The following is a 24,657-nucleotide window of genomic DNA, read 5'->3' on the forward strand; positions in this document are numbered from 1 at the left end:
TTCCTTCCTTCCTTCCTTCCTTCCTTCCTTCCTTCCTTCCTTCCTTCTTTCCTTCCTTCCTTCCTTCCTTCCCTCCCTTCCTCCCCCCCCCACCCCCTTCTCTTTCTTTGTTTCTTTCTTTCTACGAAATTTCACTCTGTCATCCAGGCTGGAGTGCAGTGGCACAATCTCAGCTCACTACAACCTCTGCCTCTCGGGTTCAAGCAATTCTCCTGCCTCAGCCTCCTGAATAGCTGGGATTACAGATGCCCACCACCACACCTGGTCAATTTATGTATTTTTAGTAGAAACAGAGTTTCACTCTGTTGACCAGGTTGGTCTCAAACTTCTGACCTCAAGTGATCCACTCACCTCAGCCTCCCAAAGTGCTGGGATTACAGGCGTGAGCCACTGCACCCTGCCTGTCTTACCCATTTCTATAGAATTTTAACATATTATGTTCTCATTGTCATTCAGTTATAATAATTTATGATTTTTTTCTATGCTTTTGGTGTACCTAAGACTTAAAAGAAGTATGTAAATTTCTAATTTTATTGTATTATGAAAAGTGTTCAAGGCCATACATAGGGTAGCAACTTTTTTGTAGCCTATTTTGAGTTCAATTTGGAGGTATGTTTTATGTTTTTTTGAAAAGATTATACATCCTTTCTTTGAGTAAAGTGTGTGTGTGTGTCTGTGTGTGTCTTATTTTTATTCATTTAGCATGAGTTACTGGGTTTGTAAAGTTTACTATTTCTCTTTCATTGTATTGACTTTCTCAAAAGTTTGCCTATTTGTTTTTATGTTGAGATTTTCCATCAAATAGTCTATCATAGTATGAGTTGCTAATATTGGAGAAGGGTAGAAATTTATATTTATACACACACACACACACCCAGAGATCTAAATACATATAAAGCATATCGTGTATATAATATAAACATATAAAACATTGATAATATTAAATACCTAAAGTGTATATATAAATATATATTGTTTTTCAACTTTTATTTTTCTTTGTGACATGGACTTACCTTGTCACCCAGGCTGGAGTACAGTGGTGTGATCATTGCTCACTACAACCTTGAACTCCTGGCCTTAGGCAATCTTCCTGTCCTATGCTCCTGAGTAGCTGGGACTACAAGTACATGCTACTACGGCTTGCTTATTTTTACATTTCTTATAGAGATAAGGGTCTCATCTCTTGCCCAGGCTGATCTTGAACTCCTGGCCTCAAGTGAGTCTTCTGCTTTGGCTTCCCAAAGCACCGGGATTACAGGCATCAGCCACTATACCTGGCAGTTTTTCAAATTTCCTATTTAACTTTTTTGCTTTAATAATTGTTTAAATATGCTAAATTGAAGGTTCATCAGTATGATTGTGGATTTAAATTTTTTTCTTTGTAATTCTATTAGTTTTGCTTTATATATTTCAGAGTTATGTTGTTAGGTGCATAAAGATTTATGATTAATGTAATATATCTGATTTTAGATTGTTCCTTTCAAAATTTTGAAAAATACTTTTTTTCCCTCTTACAGTGCTTTTGTCTTCCTTTTTTTTCCTCTCCTTTTAGAAGTCTTATTGAACTGATTTTGGAACATTTAAGTCTACTCATTGAATTTTTCCTTAATCCCTTCCATATTGTTATCTCTTTGTGCTACATTCTAGAAGAATTTCACAGCCTGTTCTTACTATTTACTAATTTACTCTTCAGTAGCATCCATTTTGCTAAGTCAGCCAAGCTGTTGCAATTTTATATTTCTCATTTTCTATATCTCTAATTTCTACTATTCATAATGCTTTTATTACACTTTTATTACACTTACAATATCACATGTATTCATGTCAAAGTATTTATTTTCTTATGATATCTTCATTCATTTTGTATGAGTTATTGGATTTGTAAAGTTTATTATTTCTCTTTCCTTATATTGTCTTTCTCAAAAGTTTGGCTATTTGTTTTTATGTTGAGATTTTCCATCAAATAATATATTATCATATGAGTTGCTAATATTGAGGAAGGGAAGAAATTATCACCATAGCATTTAGTGAGAGCAGAGGGTGTGTAAATTATTATTTGTGCGCCAAAGCTTCAAGATCCTCCAGAACATTGTCCCATACGTCTCTTTACCTATGTTCCTATATACACTCTTGCTTCCTGGAGGCAGACACCTCTGTTCCACCCACTTCCTTTGTAGCATGTGTTATGTGTGTGTGTTTGTGTGGAATGCATAGGGCTGCTCCATCTTCTTTACTTAAAGTGATCACTCTGCCTGTTATCCTTTGGCCTTTTCCTGCTCTTTGCTTCTACTTCTGCAAGCATGGACAAGATTGTTGAAGCTGCTATCCTACCTGGCAGTTTACATCTTCAATCTCATTGTACCTGCTTCGCAATTTACAGAGATTATTCACAATTTCTTGTAACTGAGAGTTGCTTTCTTGTTTTTCTACTCTGCTACTATTCTTTAAAGATTGAACAAGCATATTTGAACCTATATATTTCTCTGGCATCATGTAAAAATGTAAATAGATGTTTTCTTCTTTGCATTTTCTCTATCTTTTCTATATTTGACATTGAATATACTTTTTATTTATAATAGGAAAAAGTGTATGCGTATTACAATCTTTAAATATAAATGTTCTTTTATGATTCCATAGTGCAAGTGCTGACCCAGGATGAAAGAGAGCAGCTGTACACTCCTGCTTCCTTAAGATGCTCTCTGCAGAATGCCCAGGAAGTCCTGATTGTGACATGGCAGAAAAAGAAAGCTGTAAGCCCAGAAAACATGGTCACCTTCAGCGAGAACCATGGGGTGGTGATCCAGCCTGCCTATAAGGACAAGATAAACATTACCCAGCTGGGACTCCAAAACTCAACCATCACCTTCTGGAATATCACCCTGGAGGATGAAGGGTGTTACATGTGTCTCTTCAATACCTTTGGTTCTGGGAAGATCTCAGGAACAGCCTGCCTCACTGTCTATGGTGAGAGTCTCTAAGAATCATTGTCTGTGTCTGGAAATACTATTTCCAAGAATGTTTGGAACATAGCCATAGTGCCCAGTTTTTCAGGATTTTAACCACAGATAGGGTCATGAGAAGATAGCCTATCATGTCTAGTATAGCTGTGTTTATGATTATTTGGAGAGTTCATGGGGATACACTGAGTTCTTCAGCTGGAGCTATCTTTTCTCTGAGGGATCCTGCTATCAAAGGAGAAATTTGAGAACAATGGTGAGGGCAACAAGTTCTCGGTAAGCAGTGATATGATTCAGACTTGGCTTGCCACTAGCAATCATGTGACCCTAGAAGGGTCCTATCCACTCTCCTCTGGAGTTCCATTGTCCAGACAATAAGTGTGAAATAGATCATTTCTAGGATCACTTACAACTTCAACTTTCTGGATCTAAGGACAGAGACAGATTGGACTAGCCTTGAGGCGGTTATGATTGTCTTTCTCATTTTGCTTGGGAGGATAGCTCTTTCAGGATTGATAAGGGCACATGGAGGAGCAGAGTCTTTTTTTATCGGAAATGATGCCAGCTAAAGATATAACTTGGCAATAGCATTCTTTTAAAATCCAAGAGGCTTAGTTTGATGAGATTCCTTTCTTCTTAACTGACACACAGCTGAGATGAAAGATTAGGAAGTGGGAATAAGAGATTACTTTGGAGCATGGCACACATGGCCGTAGTTTTAGGGAGTAGAGGACAAACTTACAGTTATTAGGAATATTAAAGTGAGAGTTTAATCATGCCAAGAATATTGTCCACAGGGAAGAAAAAGCTTAGTAGATGAGAATGCAAGGGAGACAGGAATGCTAAAAGAAATCTTTTACTTACTTTGCCTATAATGAGTCCTCTCTGTAGAATCTTATGTCATTGCTTTCTTGATTTCCACTTCTTTCAATCTCTCTTTTTCTGTTTCTCCTCCCTGTCTCCTTCCTTCCTTTCCTCCCTCTCTGCCTTCCTTTCTTCTTTCCTTCCTCCTAATTTTTCTTCTTTTTTTCTTATGTCGTATTTTTATCACTTCTGTTCCCTTTTCTTCTCTTCCTCTTTTCCTCTCATCTTTCTTTCTCTTAGTCTCCTTCCTTCACTCATAGACTTTTGCATTTATTTTTTCCTGAAAACCAGATGTCTCTGAGCTTTAAAGCTAGTAATTCTGTTCTCTTCCACACTGACCTTTTCCAGCCACACCTATACCTTTCATGTAAGCCATTCTTTGATACACCATAGGACCTCAAAACTCAATCTGGCCCATCAGCCATATTCATATTTTTTCACTTTTATTTCCCTTCCTCTGGTGCTCACAGACATTAGTAATCTTAGCCAGAGCCACAGTTCCATAGCCCTACTTCCCCCAACCCACTGTCATCTACCTGCCTCTTGAACCTATAAGCACAGCCCAGGCTTTCAGTTAGCACTGCCATTTAATTATCTTCTGGGCTCCAAAGCCAACCACAGAAAGACAAGTTTACATTTGCTTAGAAAAGAAAACTTCTATATTCTAACAAAAATGAACTCACTGGTCAGGGGATTTTCAAAAGGGTACAGGCTACAGCTGGCCTGAAAACAATTTTCTCATGAGCTAGTTATTTTTTCTTAACTTAATCAGGTGATTTCCAATGCTCTTCCAACAGTCATTTCTAAATTTTTATGGTTCTTAACTATGAATTCCAAATTCGCATTTTGCGTAGCTCTTCCAAAAAGGGATTTTCCAGCTCTCCTCCATGCATCTAATTCACTGGTCCAGCTCCAAGAAGAAAATGACTATCTCTAAGCAGTAGCCTTTCTATGGGCTCTCTGTTCCGAAACTACCCTAGTGCCTCTAATAGGTACAGGACACATGTATGGCGGTGCTGATTGGTGGCTATTGTCAAGCCATTTAAGAGGAATACCTAAAAGAAGGCAGAGATGCTGCATTGCCCCTGGAAGAGAACAGAATAATTAGGACTGTTTGGGAGAGAAAAGTATCATCTGACTTCTCAATACTCTATGTCCATCCGACTAATTCTGCTACAGAAAAATTATAGAAAGGGTCTTTCTCATCACAGGTTTGTACTAGGCCAGTCTCCATCCTGCAGATCAGAAAATTAGACACAAGAGGAACTGGAAAGTCCCCAGTTTGGGTAGGATATGCCACACTATCTTTCCAGCCTCCATTATCTTTCTATAAGCATATTTCCCTCGTCTCTCTGAAGAGACTGCAGTGCTCAGACCACGTGCTTAACTAATAACAGATTGTATTTATTTTTTGTCCCAGTACAGCCCATAGTATCCCTTCACTACAAATACTCTGAAGACCACCTAAACATCACTTGCTCTGCCACTGCCCGCCCAGCCCCCATGATCTTCTGGAAGGTCCCTCGGTCAGGGATTGAAAATAGTACAGTGACTCTGTCTAACCCAAATGGAACCACGTCTGTTACCAGCATCCTCCAGGTCAAAGACCCTAAGAATCAGGTGGGGAAGGAGGTGATCTGCCAGGTGCTGCACCTGGGGACTGTGACTGACTTTAGGCAAACCGTCAACAAAGGTAAGAGAAAGTGAGCAAGGTGGCTGTGGTTGTGTCTGTGTGCACACACCTGGAAGGCAGTGAATGTCCTGCAGAGGTTTCAGCCTCTTAGCACAAGAGCTATTTGGAGAAAGAATGGAGCAAATAAGGAAAAAAGAAAAACAGTTGAGGAAACAAAGCAAGTTTTGCTTTCATAAATGTGGTTCATTGCCCACATACCAAATACTGTTGCTGAGATCCATTCATTTATTTATTTCTTCCATTCTACTAACATGTAATTAGGTCTGTTCTGGGCCAGACTTTGTGTTGAACATGAAAAATGCAACAATGAACAAGACTCAGTCCCTAAGCTTCTAGTCTACTAGGGAATAAAGATAAATGGATGGGCAATTGTAAAACTGTGCATTACATTCTCCAGTGAGAAAGCTGTGATGCACCACGGGAGGACTAGAGGTTGGGAAGGAGGGGCTCAATCTGGGGGAGATTTGGAAGGTTTCCTGGAAGAAGTGACATCTGTGATGAAATCACTGTATAATCTACACTGTGAAACAGGGACCTCTCTGAAGTGCTTTCATCACCCATTTAGCAAACTACCTCCTATCCGAGTCCCCTTTTGCTTTCTTGTGTTTTTGTTTAAACTGCTGTCTCTGGGCCTCATAGATACAAGAGGTGAGAATGATGGAGGAGAGAATAAAGGGAGCAGAGATTATAAAGACAAAAAATTTTAGCAATGGTAGCCATGTCTTTTCTCTGTGTAGTTTTGAAGCACTGACTCTGGATGAAGCAGTCAGTAATAAGCCTCCTAAAAAATATTACTCCTCTTTTTTGGAGAAATTATGAGCAATAAACTGGAAAAGCTTTCTACACCCACCTCTTTAGTGCAGTGGCCTTTGGAGTCCCTGAAAACCCAGACTAATCAGAAATTGGATATTTAGATAAATTTGGTCAAAAAGACTTGCAGTGTTGGATTTGGATATTTGTGAAGAGATCCTCAGATTCAGCCATGGCCAAGGGTATATTTCCCAGAAAAACAAGAATCTAAAAAAGAATGTCTTTTTTTTTCCCCCAAGAATGCCAGATTTGACTTGTATCACTTACAGTGTTTATATATCACTTCTATAATGTTTGTTTATTCTGTGAACATTGACAAAAAATCTTCCGTGCTCAAAGCATTATGTCAAGCACTGGAACTGTAGAAATCAGACAAATCCCTGTCTGAGGTCTGAGGTGTTCAGTTAAATAATGATGTGACGAATCCCATTGTGGAGGCATGGAGAAGATGCTAGAGACTCCCAAATCAGGGAGTTCTTCATTTCCCTTTGCATTGCAACATGACACTGAGGAACTGACATTTAGGCTGAGTTGCATTAAAGACATGGATAAGAATAAATTTAATAAAAACTTAGAGATGAGTTATCTCTGGGGGTTGAAATCATGAGATTCATGTTTTTTTCTTTATACTTCTCTGTATTTTCCACAATTTCCTCAATAAACATATATTCTTTTAAGAGACAGTATGGCAAAGAATATGTGCTTTAGAGGCAAACAGCCTTGGCTATCCCATTTGTTATTCTGATTTTGATCTCAGTTAAAGTCTCAAAGCCTCAGTTTTCTTTAAATCTGTTATAAAATAATAACTCGGCCGGGCGCAGTGGCTCAAGCCTGTAATCCCAGCACTTTGGGAGGCCGAGACGGGCGGATCACGAGGACAGGAGATCGAGACCATCCTGGCTAACACGGTGAAACCCCGTCTCTACTAAAAAATACAAGAAAACTAGCCGGGCGAGGTGGCGGGCGCCTGTAGTCCCAGCTACTCGGGAGGCTGAGGCAGGAGAATGGTGTGAACCCGGCGGGCGGAGCTTGCAGTGAGCTGAGATCCGGCCACAGTACTCCAGCCCGGGCGACAGAGCGAGACTCCGCCTCAAAAAAAAAAAAAAAAAAAGAAAAGAAAATAATAACTCTTGGGATGTTTTGAGGATTAAGTAAGTTTAAAGCTCTTATTACATAGTAGCCAGATAAAACATGTTAGCTATTACTAATATCTAAATATTATTAAAATAATATGAAGTCATGCATAAAAACCTACATATGTATGTATTTAAGGATAATTTTAACTAAAAGCTCGACTCTATTGCTTTATCACTTTTTGCCTCAACAGCTTCCTCTGTGATATCATTTTCCTTTTTCTTTCTTCAATATCTGTAGGCTATTGGTTTTCAGTTCCACTATTGTTAAGCATTGTTTCCCTGGTAATTCTCCTGGTCCTAATCTCAATCTTACTGTACTGGAAACGTCACCGGAATCAGGACCGAGGTGAGTCGTCATAGGGAGTTCAAAAAATGACATAAATTAAATTTTATTTTTAATGACATTTAGTGAGTCATTTGAAGATATAAATAAGGGAATGGCAACAATGTATTTTGTTTGTTGTTTCCAAGATACAGAAATGTTGATGCTGTTTTAAAATGCGTCAGGGCATTTTCTTGCAGTTGGACATTAAATTGGACATTTCTGCTTTTTGTTTGCTAAGATAACTTAAAAGCTAATTAAATCAAACAATGGTGATAGAATCAAAGAATGAAGTCTGGCACCCACGCAAGGCCCTTTCCACTCATTAATGAGAAGGACAATCTCTTCTCTTTTTATAGCACTTCACAGGCCATCTGCCCATTTAAGAGACTGAAATTGTCCAATTATGGTCACTCATTAAGTAGCACTTTCTGTGTTATACTCCCACGATGCCTCAAACACTCTCAGCATCATGCAAGTGATCCATGCTTACAGTAACTGTGTCGTGTCATTCTGCCCTTCTAGACTATAAATTTCTCTTTATCTTTCACAACTACCACAGCATCTTATATATACCAGGGGCTGAATAAATGTTAATTTACTGAATGAACTGACTGACGACAGAGAGGATTTTTAAGGTGATTTTTTTCAATTCCTTTTCTTCTATTGTAAATTCAGTACCTCATAAATGTCAGTCTAAGATATTGTGAGAAATTATAAAACAAGAGACACTATAAAGCAAGAGGAGTGAGCTAGAGACAAGAATGAAATGTCTTTGGTTTCTGAAGACAGTGCATAATTTATTGAAGCGAATACAAAGCTGCCGTTTATGTTTTGTGTAATGGGAATTTGCTAGGGTGAAAGGGTAATATGGCAGTTCCCTCCATTTCAGATGGTTGAAGGATAGGGGTCAGGAAAGGAAAAGAGTTGGCTTTGATTGCTATTTTAGACTTTGATTAAAACTCTCACTCATTTTTTCCTTTCATTTTATGTTTTATAGAAATGTTTCCTTTAGTTTTATGTTTATATTTTTATGTTTTTGTTCATGTTTCAAGTTTTTGACCACTTTATTTTACATAATCCTCCAGATTAATTCTTGTAATTTATAAAACACACAAAAAGCCTTCAGTGTCAGTGGCCCCTTTGTAAAAGTAGGTAAAGGCATTTGTTCTGTCCAGGAGAGAAGATCACACATCAGTTAATCTTATTGCACATAATTATTAGCCCATGGAACTCGTAAATGCTCCACAGAAAGAAAATCAAAGACAGAAGTCTGTTTGATTCTACTTTATCCGGATATTTTTCTTTTCCAATTAGGAAACTGAAGCTCAGAGAGGAAAACTGACTTCCTTCCATAAGTTCATACAGTTTTTTAAGAGCAGACTGGGACTAAACCCTGGTGCCCTGACCTCTGCCAAATGTTCTTCCTGTCATTACTGATGCCCCAGTGTCTTGACTTGAAAGGCGCTATTGTCATCAGCTGCATTCACTTAATCTGTGCTTACTGTCAATACTCTTTTCTTTTGGAAAGTGCAAGCAGAAAAGTATAAAGTATTTAAATTCATTTTTAAAAGTCCCTCTTGGGCAAAAGTCTTATAATGCAGTCTTCTCAAGCCCGAGGTAAATTCTACTGGAAAGAGACATGCAAAATTATTACCCTTGTTCATTAAGCATGTCTTGGATTTTCTGGGAAATAGAGTCATTCAATGCCAATATCCGATTCTTGAAGCAAAAAGAGTCAGCTTATTTCTCTGCCCACGTTTTTCCTCACTTATGAAATAAATACCTGAACCTATGTTGAGTCCTGTACGCATCAGGATTGCCATTGACTGATGATGTCTTCATGACAGATGGCCAATTGAATTAATTCCTCTGAATGTTCAGTGGCATATTTTCAATGACTGGATTTTTGACTCATTTCTTTTCCATTTGTATTGCTTATAAAAGATACCTGAGGCTGGGTAATTCATAAAGAAAAGAGGTTTATTTGGCTTCTGAAGGCTATACAAGCACAGTGCCAATATCTGCTTCTGGTGAGGGCCTCAAGCTGCCTCCACTCATAGCAGAAGGCAAAGGGGAGCCAGTGTTTGCAGAGATCAGATGGCGAGACGGGGAAACAAAAGAGGGTGCTGCCAGGCTGCTTTACCAGCTCTCATGCGAACTAACAGAGAACTCACTCACACCAAGGGCATTAATCAATTTGCGAGGGACCTTCCCCCTTAAACACCTCCCATTAAGCCCTACCTCTAACACTGGGGATCAGATTTCAGCATGAGGTTTGCAGGGTCAAGTATCCAAACTATAACAACTGATTTAGAAAAGTTTAACAGCCAGATAATTTGGCTTCATATACTTAAACAGCTAGTAAAACCAAGTGTCCATTATGCTGAAGCTTCAGTGCTCAGGGCTAAGCAAATACTGGTTCATTTAGACCGAACTTCAGGTTATACAAAAAACTGGGACAAAGAAAAGAGAAAGGAGAGAAAATCACAGAAGATAGCGACACTTTTTATTTCTACAATTAACAAATTCTGGTTGATATTTTGTGAGGAAGGGGAATAGTCCTACACATTTGCCTTCCATTTGTTTTCATTCCTACTTTTCTTTCTCTTTTTCTTTCCATCATCTTCTGAAAACATAACATTTCTGAATGGGCAGGAAAACACGATTGGTCCAAAATAATACAAAGGTTTTGAATTTGGTGACCTCAAAAATGGTGATGTGAACAGCAAAGGAAAGGGAAGAGGTGGAACTGAGAGAGTAAGTGAGAGAGAGAGAGAGTATGTGTGTGTGTTTAGAGTTTGTAGAAAAGCAAAGGAGACAAATGAATTAGTTCTTGAATTTATTGAGTGTGAGCAGACAAATAATTATCTTCATGTAGCTGTCTAGTAGCCAATGATAAAAATCTGGTAAGTAAGGTAAGTCTGTTAAGTAAGGTCAATTCTGTGTTGGGTAAATGACCAAAAGAAAAGTTTATTTTAGGTGATAATCACTATTCATTGCTCACAAATGTGTAAGCAAACTTATAGTTACTGATGTTATTTTTACATAGAAGTTAGACTACCATTACTTTTCTTGTGATCCTGTATAATGCCAGAGAGCATGATGTTGGTTTTTTCCAACTGTAAAGCAGCACAGGCCATTTCTCTGCACCATTCCTGATAGAATTATCACAGTTACTTACCAGGAGACTACCACAGTAAGACTAATAAGATTTCAAAGAATATTCTTTTGTCTTTCATGAATCCAGTACTTTAAAACAGTGAGAAAAAATTAAAATTTCCTAGGGAAATTTTCCACCATCTCGAAACAGTTCTTTCTACTAAAACCCAGTGATTTCATAAAGTTGTCCCTTTCACATATATGACAATGTAGTTAAATTTGGGGTTGAGAATAATCTTTTATTTCTCATTAGTCAACCCACCAACAATTACGTGGTTCTCAGAAACAATAAAAGAAACTTCGCTTTGGGGCAGATCATCGTAGACAATCACCCAGTTTTTAGGCAGCTTTATTTTGTTTGGTTTGGTTTTATTTGCTTTGGTTTGTTTGAGTCAAGGCTGCTTTGGAGAACAATAGAAAATTTAGACAATCATGTAAAATTTATATGCCAAACTTCACTTTTTTTCAAGTACTAGCTAATCCATGTAGAAGTATATTTTTCATCTCCATGAGCTGTATATTTATCTTGATTTGCTTCTCTTCACAATAACCTAACCTATGAATGGGTTCCTGGCAATGTATAGTAACAATGGCAAAGTTAATAAAACGTCATTTCCCAGGTAACAGAATGTCACTTTCTCCCATTTTAAGCTTAATACTTAATATAAACAACAAAGATGTTCAATAAACAATTTGTGATGGTGTAACTGGTCATTAGTTGAAAGGGGAAAGCAAAGAATATCTATTCCCCCCTCCTGAAATAGCAACCTTTGCTTTGCTCAGAAAGCACTTTTGCTTCATATACAAAGGTTGTATGAATGGGTAGCCCTCTGTCCAGGATGTATGAAATAAGAATCTTCGCTTTGCTCAAAAAGTACTGCATGAATGGCACTACCCACCCCCACCCCACTATCCTCATAGTTCCAGGAGGAAGGAATGTGATGCTTTTTACATGAGAAAAGCAATAGAGAATCTTCATTGAACCGCTTAGATTAGTATTGCTGGGAGAAATCTTGAATTCCAAGGCTATTTTTCTGCAAAAATTTTACAAATTTTCCATGATTTACCTATCATGCCAAGATGACATACATAATCTTATCACAAAACCCTTAGCAAACAGATTCTTAATGCCTGGACATTCTTGCCTGGAGCTGTTCTTTGCTGTTCTCTCTGACACCTAAACCCACATGGGCGTAGGTGACTCAAATTTTAAGTTTCAGTCTATATGTGGGGAATATCTCTAGGAATCAAGACATCTCAGTCTCCTGCACAATAATTAAATGTGTGTTCAGTCCTCAAATGGCATACTCATTCCCTTGGATTTTTGGCCATGGGGCTGCTTTAAGGAGATTAGCTATCAGTACCTGTTAGATTAATTAATGAAAAACAGAAAGAATGAGAAAATCCCCCAGCTGAAAAATCTTCTAACATCTCTGCTCCTTTTGCATTTTAGCTTGCATATATCCTTTACCTAGTGTTTATTACCAGCTTGTTTTCTTTGGAATCATCTTGCATTTCAGTAGTATGGTCACACCCATATACTAAGCTTGCCTCTAAACAGATCCAAGACCCTAGCCTCTACTAACAAAAGAAACCAACTGTATGCTATTTAAACTGGAAAAGACTGGGCCACTTAATGAAAGTACTCAACATGGCTTACAGAGGGGAAAACATGATGAATGCTGTATTAATTTTCTATTGCTCCTTTACCAAATTATTACAAACTTAGTGGCTTAAAACAACACACGTGTATTATACTGCAGTTCTGAGGTCATGGGTCCATTGGGTTTAAAAGTCCAACATGGATCTCATTGGGTTTAAAACAAGGTGTCTGCAGGGACACATTCCTTTCTGGAGGCTCTGGGGAGAATCCTTTTTTTCCCTCTCTCTCTTTTCCTGCTTTTAGAGACTGCCCACGTTCCTTGCCTTGCATCTTCAAAGCCAGCAAGGTCCGGTTGAGTCTTTTTCACATGGAATCACTCTAAATCTGATATGTTTGTCTCTTGTTTCTCTTATAAGGATCCTTGTGATTACATTGGGTCCTACTGCATAATCCATCTCAGGGTCCTTAATTTAATCACATCCGCAAAATTCCTTTTGCCATGTAAAGTAACATATTCACAGATTCCTGGAATTAGAATATGGATGTCGGCCGGGCGCGGTGGCTCAAGCCTGTAATCCTAGCACTTTGGGAGGCCGAGACGGACGGATCACGAGGTCAGGAGATCGAGACCGTCCTGGCTAACACAGTGAAACCCCGTCTCTACTAAAAAATACAAAAAACTAGCCGGGCGAGGTGGCGGGCGCCTGTAGTCCCAGCTACTCGGAGGCTGAGGCAGGAGAATGGCGGGAACCCGGGAGGCGGAGCTTGCAGTGAGCTGAGATCCCGCCACTGCACTCCAGCCCCTGCGACAGAGCGAGACTCCGCCTCAAAAAAAAAAAAAAAAGAATATGGATGTCTTTGGGGGACCATTATTATGCCTACCACAAATGCTAAGAGGGTGTGGGAGTGAGTTGCTTAGAGGGACAGCTGTTTGCTGACCTCCCAGTGGAAGCATTCTCTCTCTGTAATTCCATAGCCTTTGCTCTGCTCTTGGCAACTCTCTGTCAAATAACTTAAAAACCTGGTCAGAACCTCTGACGAGGCAAGACTTTATTTTCCAAGATGATATTTTGTCTCTCAAATCTGTAACGCAAAAGCATCACTTCTGCTTTTCCTTGTTTTCTATCACTAACTGTAATATTACAAAATCTATCACTAACTGTAATATCACAAAAACTTTTTTTCCTTAGAATCTCAGTTCTTGCGTATTTCCTGTTTCTCTCTATTTCCACCTTTTCATAGAGGAAGCAATTCTGACTTCCTTTGTCTTAACCATAAGCATCCCGTAAACACAAGCTCACAGGGAACTGTGAAAGTTCAAAGTGGGAAAATTCTATTCCTCACTCTATGTAGTGATAGTAGGCATATAACCAAATTGGTCTTTCCCCATTTATCATAACTTTTTCAACTGGGAATTTCTCAGTCCCTAATACTTGCAGAGTCACATTATGAGGTCATTATTGATTTTAGGAGTCTCAATGCTTTTCATTTCATTTTCAGAATTCTTCAAAATTCCCATTTGTAGGCCCTAATTGATTTCAGCAGCCCATATACAGTAGAGCAGTTCTTCCACTAACAATTGTTTTAAAGACAGAGCTAAATATATATATATATATATATTTGATGAAGCATACTAAGTAGAAAAAAATGTTAGAAATATCAGGAAAAAAATTAAGAAATAAACGTGTGTTCAGTAAAATTTAATTTGAATAATTTTAATCTCTAAAAATAACCATATTGTAAAAAAAAAATACAATTTCTCCTAGTAAATAAAGAACAAATGAGATTTGGTACTACAAACACGCAAGACACATTTTGCAAAAATCACAACTTCAGTGTTAAATTCCGCATTTCATGAGGCACAATTATGGAAATTTATAAACGACAGACTATCAAAAGAGCGCCTCTTGCCCTTATCAGTATTCAAACTAGATAGAATTTCATGATGACTGACCAATGCTGCTAGCTCTAATCTCTGTGGATACTAGTGTCACGCGCGTCCGTGTGAAGAGACCACCAAACAGGCTTTGTGTGAGCAATAAAGCTTTTTTTTTTTTTTTTTTTTTTTTTTGAGACGGAGTCTGGCGCTGTCGCGCAGGCTGGAGTGCAGTGGCGGGATCTCAGCTCACTGCAAGCTCCGCCCCCCGGGTTTAGGCCATTCTCCATCCTCAGCCTCCCGAGTAGCTGGGACTACATGCGCCCGCCACCTTGGCCGGCTCGTTTTTTGTATTTTTTTTAGTAGAGATGGAGTTTCACCGTGTTAGCCAGGATGGTCTCCATCTCCTGACTTCGTGATCCGCCCCTCTCGGCCTCCCAAAGTGCTGGGATTACAGGCTTGAGCCACCGCGCCTGGCCACAATAAAGCTTTTTAATCACCTGGGTGCAGGCGGGCTGAGTCTGAAAAGAGAGTCAGCGAAGGGAGATAAGGGTGGGGCTATTTTGTAGGATTTGGGTAAGTAAAGGAAAATTACAGTCAAAGGGGGGTTGTTCTCTGGTGGGCAGGAGTGGGGGTCGCACAGTGCTCACTGGGGGAGCTTTTTGAGTCAGGATGAGCCAGGAAAAGGACTTTCAAAAGGTATTGTCATCACGTAAGGCAAGGGCCGGCCATTTTCACTTCTTTTGTGGTGGAATGTCATCAGTTAAGGCAGAGGCAGGGCATTTTCACTTCTTTTGTGATTCTTCATTTACTTCAGGCCATCTGGGTGTATACGTGCAAGTCACAGGGGATGCGATGACTTGGCTTGAGCTCAGAGGCCTGACAACTAGTTTATAAATTCTCCAAACTTCTCCCGTTTTTATACAATAAAAAGAAATGCTAGCCTTGTATTTTGAAAGTCCTTTAAAGAGTTCTCATTAAATACCTTTGGGATTGTGTACACAATTTTCTTTTAATCTTTATTAAACTATTATTATGAATTTTTGTTTTTATTTTTTAATTGAAAATAGAAATTGTATGCATTTATGGTGTACAACATGATATTTGTATATACGTATACATTGTAGAATAGCTAAATCAAGCTACTTAACATGTGCATTGCCTCACATACTTATTTTTTTGTGGTATGAACACATAAAATCTACTCTGTCAGTAATATTCAAGTCTACAATACATTGGTTTTTTTTTGTGGTTGTTTTATTTGTTGTTTTTTTTTGTTTGTTTGTTTGTTTGTTTTGAGACAGAGCTAGACTAGCTCTGTCGCCCAGGCTGGAGTGCAGTGGCCGGATCTCAGCTCACTGCAAGCTCCCCCTCCCGGGTTTACGCCATTCTCTTGCCTCAGCCTCCCGAGTAGCTGGGACTACAGGCACCCGCCACATCGCCCGGCTAGTTTTTTGTATTTTTTAGTACAGATGGGGTTTCGCCGTGTTAGCCAGGATGGTCTGGATCTCCTGACCTCGTGATCCGCCCGTCTCGGCCTCCCAAAGTGCTGGGATTACAGGCTTGAGCCACCGCGCCCGGCCTTACAATACATTGTTATTAACCATAGTCACCATGTTGTTCAGTAGATCTCTTGAAGTTATTACTCCTGTCTAACTGGAATTCTTTTCATCTTAACCAAGGCCGCATGAAATAATTGAGAAACTGAATGTGACATTTATTTCTACAATATTTCTCCTTCAAGAGTTTAAAGTTTTCAACTGTTAATTCTGGCAAGGATGATAGGCAATGACATGTAAAATTAGTTGTTTTCTAGTTAGTCATTTTTATTTGCAATAATGAACAATTACTTAGTGATTTTGATCAAATCCTGTCCCTTAGAAATTAGCTGAGTACCTTTGGACAAGCCATTTAACTTCCCCGTGCCTCCCTTTCCTCATTGAGTAAGATGGGGATAATAATTGTAACTGTGTCTCATAAGAATGTTGTGAAGATTTAAAGGGGAATAAATACAAGTGCTTAGAAAAGCGCCTAAGATGAATGATATGCTAGAACACTGGCTTGGGAGGAGGCGGATGGAGTGCTTATTTGTAGCTTTTGCCAACTTCTGTGAAGTAAATGTTCCCGCTGAAGCAAATTTCAAGCTACTAACAATTTAATCATCAGCATGAGCCAATAAAGCTCTGGCACACCAATGTGGCAGAGTAAGTTTCTAACAAATGTTCATTTTTATCATTACTAAATCTAAGGTCCTTTTTCGTTTTATCGGTGTTTATTTTCATGAACTGTACAAATGTTCAAGGAGGGACGAGTTTAGAGAGATAAATGGAGGGAAAAACTTAGGAATTGTAGCAGTTAGGAAAGCTTTGAGGAAGATTTCAGAAGTTATCTGAACCTGTTTGGACACATGGGCATGAATATTTGGAAGGGAGAAGAACACATATAGTAAGTCTTAATGTCATCAATAGGTTTTTGGAAACTGCAGGTTTAAGCAAAATGGCATGTAACAAAACCAATTTTACCACAGGCTACGTGATAGAAACAAGACTTAAGTTCCTATGGCATATTTCTGGTCTCAAAAACATCACCAAACTTTTAATAAAGACCAAAACGTTTCTAATATTAAACATTGAAATAAATGTGAGCTATGCATACATTTAAGAAAGAGTAACAAAAACAAGTGAGATAATTATTTACTCAGTGATTTCAGTTCAAGGGCGTGGGTGGCCAGAGCCTATCCTGGCAGCTCAGGATGCAAGGCAGAAACTGACACCAGAGAGGATGTCATCCCACAGCAGGGGGCATTCAGACACACACACAGACACACACACACACACAGAGTTACTCAGACTGGGACCATTTGGACATGCCAGTTTACATAGCATGCAGTACATGTTTGGGATGTGGGGGGAACCGGAGTATCCAGAGAAAACCCTTGCAGACTTAGGGAGAATGTGCTAACTCCACACAGTGGCCCTGGATGGGAATCTATTGTTTTTCTCAGCAACATTATAACAAGATGTTGTGGAATGAAAGGATGTTGTTGGAGAACCTGCTATATAAGTCATTTCAGTAGTAGTCTTGGGAGAAATTTGTGGGGACCCAGTGGGGAGACAGAATCAGAAAATGTGTGCACTAAAAACATGCAGATACTGAAATGAACTTGTGATGCCTAAATGAGCTTGTGATGCCTAGATGAACTTGTGATGCCAAAAACTGATTTCCTGCTAGTGCAATCGTATCTCTTTTTGAAGAAGAGAAACTGTTTTGGTTAGAAATTCTTTTTTGTAGGAGTGTGAGAAGAAAAAGTACTCACTGAAGCTAGTGCAAGTCAGGCGTAGAGGGAGGACAGTTCCTGTAAGGATGTGTATAAATGGATTTCCAGGAAACTAAACTGCCACATGTCAAGAAGAGCAGCTCCCTGAAGGTACTTGTAGATCCAAAGCTGCCCTAGGTTCCCTATCAGCACTGATTCATGAGTTTTGCATCTAGTTTCTCCTATTCTTACCACAACTTGGCTGCTGTGTCTTCTCTGCACTAAACAATTTCTTCACTCTCTATTCCATATGTTTTAAACTTGTCTTATTATTTTTGTTCCCTCATACATTGCTTCATAGATTACCCAATCCAAAAAGAAAGAAAACAGAGAAAGAAAGAAAGAGAGAGGAAAGAAAAAGAGAGAGAGAAAGAAAGAAAGAAAGAGAAAGAGAGAAAGAAAATGAAAGTATATTCCTGAACCACATGAAAACACAAAGAATCACATTCTCTACAAGTGTCCTGTGTATTTGCAAATTAACCAGTACTTCAGGTAGTCCTTAGGTATTCTAGAGTTTAGAAGAATCCTAAAAGGTTTTGCTCTGGTAAGGGCTGTGAGTAAAGCATGGCCTTTGAGGCGACGCAGGGAGATAAAGGTAGATATATAGAAACTTTATTTTAGAGAAAGGAAAAACTTCTTCAGACCAGATACAAAATCAAGTAATCAACCATTCAAAGTCAGGCTTAATTTAAGAGCTTTTCTTAAAAAAACAAACAAACAAAAACAACAACAAAAATGTATACTACTGATCTTTAAAGGAAACCATGCTATCATTTGGATTATTATTCTGGATTCCAGTCAGTGTTAGGTCATATAAGAATTATAAATTCTGTTATTGGTAATGGTTAGTTCAAAATGCATAGTCTTACCGCTCAGGGAGAACAGTACTTAGATTTCAGAAGATAAAACTTTGTAATTGGGATGAAAGGAGGGTATGAAGGGTGTGCTTAAATATTTAAATGGATGTTCATGAGACAAAAGGACTAGACCTAGAAGTTATTTCATTTAATTCTCACAGCAAAGTGATAAGGAAAGTATTTCCATCTGATAGATGACAAAACCAAATTCACAGAAGTTCAATTCATTCATTTTATAAGAATTTATTAATAATTTTTAATATGAGTGTCATTGTAATTAGCACTGGTTATTATACTATAATGAACAAAACAAGACCTTGCCATTTTAATGGAGATGACTGGTTAGGGGGACAGGCAGAGAAATGACAAGTGAATCAACAAATAAGGATACTATTCAAACATGAGATTTTGCACAAGGAAATAATATAGAATAATATCAAATATAGCGTGCAATGAAAGAGGATAACTTGAAAAGGATAACAGTTACTTGGAATTTGTTAGGGAAGGCTTCGCTGAGGTGGTGACTTTTAATCAGAGACCTGCAAGGAGAGAATAAGCCAGCTATGGAGGAGACAAGCGAAGAGTGGCTTTTAGCAAATAAATTGCAAATGTGAAAGCTCTAAGGCAGAAAAGTCGTTAATATTTTACAGGGCTCGGTGGCGCACATCTGTAATCCCAGCATTTTGGGAGGCCGAGGTGGGCAGATCACCTGAGGTCAGGAGTTTGGTACCAGCCTGGCCAACATAGTGAAACCCCATCTCTACTGAAAGTATGAAAATTAGCCAGGCATAGTGGTATGTGCCTGTACTCCCAGCTACTCAGGAGGCTGAGGCAGGAGAATTACTTAAACCCAGGAGGTGGAGGTTGCAGTGAGGAGAGATTGCGCCACTGCACTCTAGCTTGGTTGACACAGCGAGACTTCATCTCAAAAAATATATATAGCTTTTATCTATATCTATCTATAGATATATTTTAGAGCAGTGTTACTCCAAATATGGTCTGAGGATGGTTGCCCATCCAAGAAGTGTTCTTTACTAGTCTGAAGCAAAATAAGTACATAATTGAGAATAAATGCTTACACTTTATGATAAGAATTTGACAGTAATTTTATATCTGTTAAATCTAATAATTTAAAAATGAATTATATTATGTCTATTATTTTATGTCATTTTTCTAGTAATTCATTTTTACTATTTAAATTGAAAAGTATTGAGCCGTGTTGGGGAAAGATGGTCTTTCCATGGTCCATTGATATCTGATGTTAGAAATACTGGCAGGATCTAAAATGTGCAGAGCTTTGCAGGTTCTGGTAAATAATTACCTAAGATGACACAGAAAGTGAGAAGTGGTGCCAAGATAAAATGCCAAGTCTTTCATGTCATCATCTACATGCCCTGAGAGGCTCCCAGGCTCCCAGTATGTGCCAGAAAGCCATTAGCCCTCAGAAAGGCCTCTACTTCATGACCATTTCTACCCTGACATCCAGTGAGTTATTATCCATCAGAAACAAAGCTTACAAATGGAATACATTTTGATCATTTGGAATTTTTGAACATGTTCCTTTACTTGTAGTCTTCGGTGATTGGCTAAACCATTATTTCCTAGGATTACGTATGTCCTTTTATTTTTGTTTTGGTTCTGTTTTGTTTTTTGTTTTTTAGAGATAGCATCTTGCTATATTGCCTGGGGCTAGAGTGCAGTGGTGAGATCATAACTCACCACAGCCCCAATCTCCTGGGCTCAAGTTATCCTCATGCCTCAGCCTCCTGAGTAGCTAGGACTACAGGTGCATGCCACCATGTCCAGCTATTTATTTTTATTTTTATTTTTGGTAGATACAAGGTCTTACTATGTCGCCCATACTGGTCTTGAACTGGGCTAAAATGATCCTCCCACGTCGGCCTCCCAAAACACTGGACTTACAGCCATGAGCCACCGCATCCAGTCTACTTTTGTTCTTGTAAATAGTCATAGTCCCCTCACCTCATACTGGGTCAGAAATGTCTACTTCTTTATCTTTGCCAATGAATATACACTAGAATAATTCTGTGTTTCTTAATCTTTTTATTATTTATCTTCTTAAAATATATTATGATAGAATTTATAAGTGTCCAAAGTTAATAACTTGTTTCTCTTTTATCTAGAGCCCTAAATGAGTCACACAGCACCCTGAAAGTGATTCCCTGGTCTACTTGAATTTGACATGAGAGAAAAGCAGGAGGAAAAGGGGCCATTCTCCAAAGGACCTGAAAGAGCAAAAGAGGTGGGAGAGAAAGCCTTAAGGATCCCACGACTTTTTACTGCCATCTGAGCTACTCAGTGTTTGAATCCCAAGAGGAAGTCATTTTACCTCTCAGGTCTGTTGTAGGACTTGATTTTGTAAAGCAATGCCATGTTATGTGGTTGATAGAGCACTGGACTTAGTATCAGGAGCACTGAGCTCTCAGACTGACTTGGACTCCTACTGGTGGGGACCTCTGTTAGTCACTTTACCTCATCCAAAGTATAAAGGAATTGGACCAAATAATTTACCACATAGCTCTAAAACTTAATTTAAAATGTAATTTCAGAAAAAAAAAAAAGGGAATAAGCAAAGGGGAAAGAAGTGAAAGAGAGAGAGAAGAAAGAATACAGAGAGATGACCTTTTGCCTTTCTGTTGATGTTATATCCCTTCTTCCCATGTTCTTAGGTCTATGAGTCTGTTTCCCCATCATTTGGTATCTAGTCCACTTCCTGCTTACTGCTTTGCTAATAGCTGGCCTTGCTAGAATCATTGGTTTCATTGCTGTTCTTCATGTGCTTCTATGAGATTTACTCCAACAAAAATAGGACTGAATTTATTGTGAAGTAACATTGGCAATCTTAACTTATTCATTTAACTTACCTATTTTTATAGCTGGATAAATATTGTTAGTCTTAGAATAGCTCACATTTTTTGAGAAGCATGCTTTCCCTGTCCATTTGTCTTATAACATGACCCAGCCCTATTTTAAGTCATTCTAAATTCAACCTCTTATAATGAAAATACATTATGAAAACAGATGTTTAGGAGATTTCCTGTATAGCAGTCAGCCAATTCATATGCTTTGACTCTGCTGACTTCTTTTGCCATGCATTAACTTTTCACGATAGCAGAGGAGGCAAATATGAGCATACAATCCCTTTGTTCTAAAGATATTGTTCCAGCTAGTGGAATGATGTTGAATCTTTAATAACCATAAGTCCAAATTAGTTGCTTTTTCAGTATCTTTTGCTTTGTCTGTGTCTATCCAGTGGCCTAGGAATTAAAGTGTAAGTTGTTTTCACTGTTAAATTGGATATTTATATATATATAGAGAGAGAGCAAGATTTTCATGTGTTATTTAATTCTGTATTGTTTCTTATATTTGTAGTAAAATATTGAACAATTAAAAGTGTTGGATCCAAATATTTGGCTTATGATATTCTCTTGGGAAATGTGGAAATGAATGATAATCCTTGTCTTTTCCCATGATATGTAAAGCCCTCCCCTCCTCTCTATCTTCCGCCTCCTGAAAGATGAGTTGATGCTTCTGACTAATCACAAAAACACAAATCAGATGTCTGGCCGGTGTGAGCTCCTTTGAGTTGGTGCCTATGTCCTTTTGACATGACCCTATCAGCTCTGCAGCACTTCCTTATATATGTTCTTTTGATTTTGCTTTTAAATACCAACCTTTGCAAACTGATTAGCTCACATAGTTTTGAATTTAGTGGGAATCATCCCCTTGTATTTTTCTGTATCTCTAGTATCTCTGCTAAATTGGTACTAGATCAGGCAGAATGACTTAACGCAACAGTTCTCAAACATTTTGGTCTTAGGACCCCTTTACACATTTAAAAATATCATTGAAGATCCCAAAGAGCTTTTTCTGTAATGTGAATTATATCTGTTGATATTTATCATATTTGAAATTAAAACTGATAAAATTTAAATACAAAAGTACATAACCATATATCCTGCTAGCTATCAGAGTGATGCCAACATCATACATCATACAGCTTCTGGAAGACTTCGGGAGCACATTTATTAGAGAATGAGAGTGAAAAAGTCAAATAATTTATTGGTGTTATCATGACAATAATTTTTTGATTATGTGGACCCCCTGAGATGGCCTCAGGGACAATGCTAAAGACTGCTGATTTAAAGTATAGGCAAAGAAGAAAACCACCTTATGGCAAGATTTCATGAGTCTTTTTCAAAGGAACTCCTTGCTAAACATCTATCTTCATGGTACCTAAGCATTTCACCTTTTAACCAGAACTTTAGGCCATTGCATTACTGAGAGCTCCTCCTCAAAACGCAGAGACAGCTCAAAGACTAATTTTTATCTATTGTTAATAATTCAATTTAAATTGGCCTATTAAATGGCTTTTCAGTTACTTTTCAGGATGTTGAGATACTTGGACTTAGGATAGGTATGTTTGATGGGGAAGACTTGGGAGGTTATAGAGAGATAAAGAGGAGAAGGAAAGGGTAATTGAGAGCATGCTGAGAAGGTGGCTCCATGTAGAACACCACAGCCTTGCTTTCTCCTCCATGTCTCCTGCCCTCTCACAGTGGGAGGCTGCTCACCAGCCCTCCCATACTTACCCTAAACTTTCAACTACGGGTGCTTTTTTGTATTTGTGAATTAGAAAGAGGTAACTTGGGCTTTGCATAGTTAAGCAGTCTGGGAAAGTTATAAACTTTTGAGTCCCTTAGAATAATTCAATCATGTATTTCTCTTATCTGTAAAAATTTAGAAAAATTCCAGGGTAGTGCAAACCTGCTTAGAGAGAGGAGAAAACAGAAGTCTGTTGTGCTTAACTGAAACTGAAACTACAAATGGTTTTTCGTCATTTTATATGTTCTTTTTGGTGTATTCCTCTATCCATGACTTGTTAACAATTCATAAATCTAGGTTCAAAGAGTACAAAATCCATATTTCTACTAGGAATCATAAGGATTTGATTAAATAATTTTTTTTTGAACTTTCTTCTATGGCTATTCTGAGCTTAGAGTATTTTATTTAATTTTTGTTGTAGAGACAGGGTCTCACTGTGTCACCCAGGCTGGAGTGCAGTGGTGCCATCATAGCTCACTGCAGCCTTGAAATCCTGGATTCAAGCAATTCTCCTGCCTCAGCCTCCTGAGTAGCTAGGACTACAGGCACGCACCACCATGCCTAGCTATTTTTTTATTTTTTATTGAGATAAGGTCTTACTATGATGCCCAGACTGGTCTCAAACTCCTGGCCTCAAGCAATCCTCCTATCTTGGCCTTAGCTGGGATTAAAGAGGTGAGTGATTTTGCTCAGCCTTTGCATTTTAAAATAAAGCCTCTTGGCCGGGCATGGTGGCTCACACCTGTAATCCCAGCACTTTGAGAGGCCAAGGTGGGCGGATCACAAGATCAGGAGATAGAGACCATCCTGGCCAACATGGGGAAACCCCGTCTCTACTAAAAACACAAAAAATCAGCCGGGCGCAGTGGCAGATGCCTGTAGTCCCAGCTACTCGGGAGGTTGAGGCAGGAGAATGGCGTGAATCCGGGAGGTGGAGCTTGCAATGAGCCGAGATCACGCCACTGCACTCTGGCCTGGGTGACAGAGTGAGTCTCCATCTCAAAAATAATAATAATAATAAAAAAATAATAAAATAAACTTCTTAAATTATTTCTTTGCAGCAGTAATATTTTTATTTTTGTTCATTCTCAACATATTCCAGATTTGATTTCATCCTCCCCTCCACAGTTGCTCAGGCTAATTCACTTGCACAAAATTACATAGAGCAATGATTCAATCCAAGCAAGCCAACATTCACACAGACGTCATAATCATTTGTCTTGTGAGGTCCTGAAGGTAATTAACCCCATTTTTGTAGGTGTGAAAAATGAGCCTTCATACTTTTCAGTGACTTGCTTCTGGGTAGCATTGTAAATGTGTTTTTGGCTGAAACTCCAACTCAGAAATCCCGGCTTCCTGTCTAGTGAAGTCTCTTTTCTCCCCACCCTGCAGTGATTTATCTCAGTCTTACTTGCCAGCATATCCTGTTTGTTCT

The 24,657-nt window shown here is 38.6% G+C and overlaps 1 protein-coding gene across 10 annotated transcripts in view; it reads left to right on the forward strand.

Moving 5' to 3' along the window:
- Positions 1 to 22,024, forward strand: part of CD200 (CD200 molecule) — a 31,619-nt gene extending 9,595 nt beyond the window's left edge. For 2 of the 10 annotated variants that reach the window (XM_023213106.2, XM_023213108.2), the window contains 4 exons: positions 2,638 to 2,964; positions 5,247 to 5,514; positions 7,699 to 7,806; positions 20,741 to 22,024. In XM_023213106.2, coding sequence (XP_023068874.1) covers positions 2,887 to 2,964; positions 5,247 to 5,514; positions 7,699 to 7,806; positions 20,741 to 20,748 — 462 coding nt within the window. In that variant the 5' untranslated portion in view covers positions 2,638 to 2,886 and the 3' untranslated portion in view covers positions 20,749 to 22,024. Of the gene's footprint in view, positions 1 to 2,637; positions 2,965 to 5,241; positions 5,515 to 7,698; positions 7,821 to 8,344; positions 8,421 to 20,740 lie in introns of those variants that run through there. The other 8 variants (XM_023213101.2, XM_023213089.3, XM_023213072.2 and 5 more) reach the window with 5 other exon arrangements.
- The last annotated feature ends 2,633 nt before the right edge of the window (positions 22,025 to 24,657 follow it).

Source organism: Piliocolobus tephrosceles, chromosome 2 (assembly GCF_002776525.5).
Source record: "Piliocolobus tephrosceles isolate RC106 chromosome 2, ASM277652v3, whole genome shotgun sequence".
NCBI classification, from domain to species: domain Eukaryota; kingdom Metazoa; phylum Chordata; class Mammalia; order Primates; family Cercopithecidae; genus Piliocolobus; species Piliocolobus tephrosceles.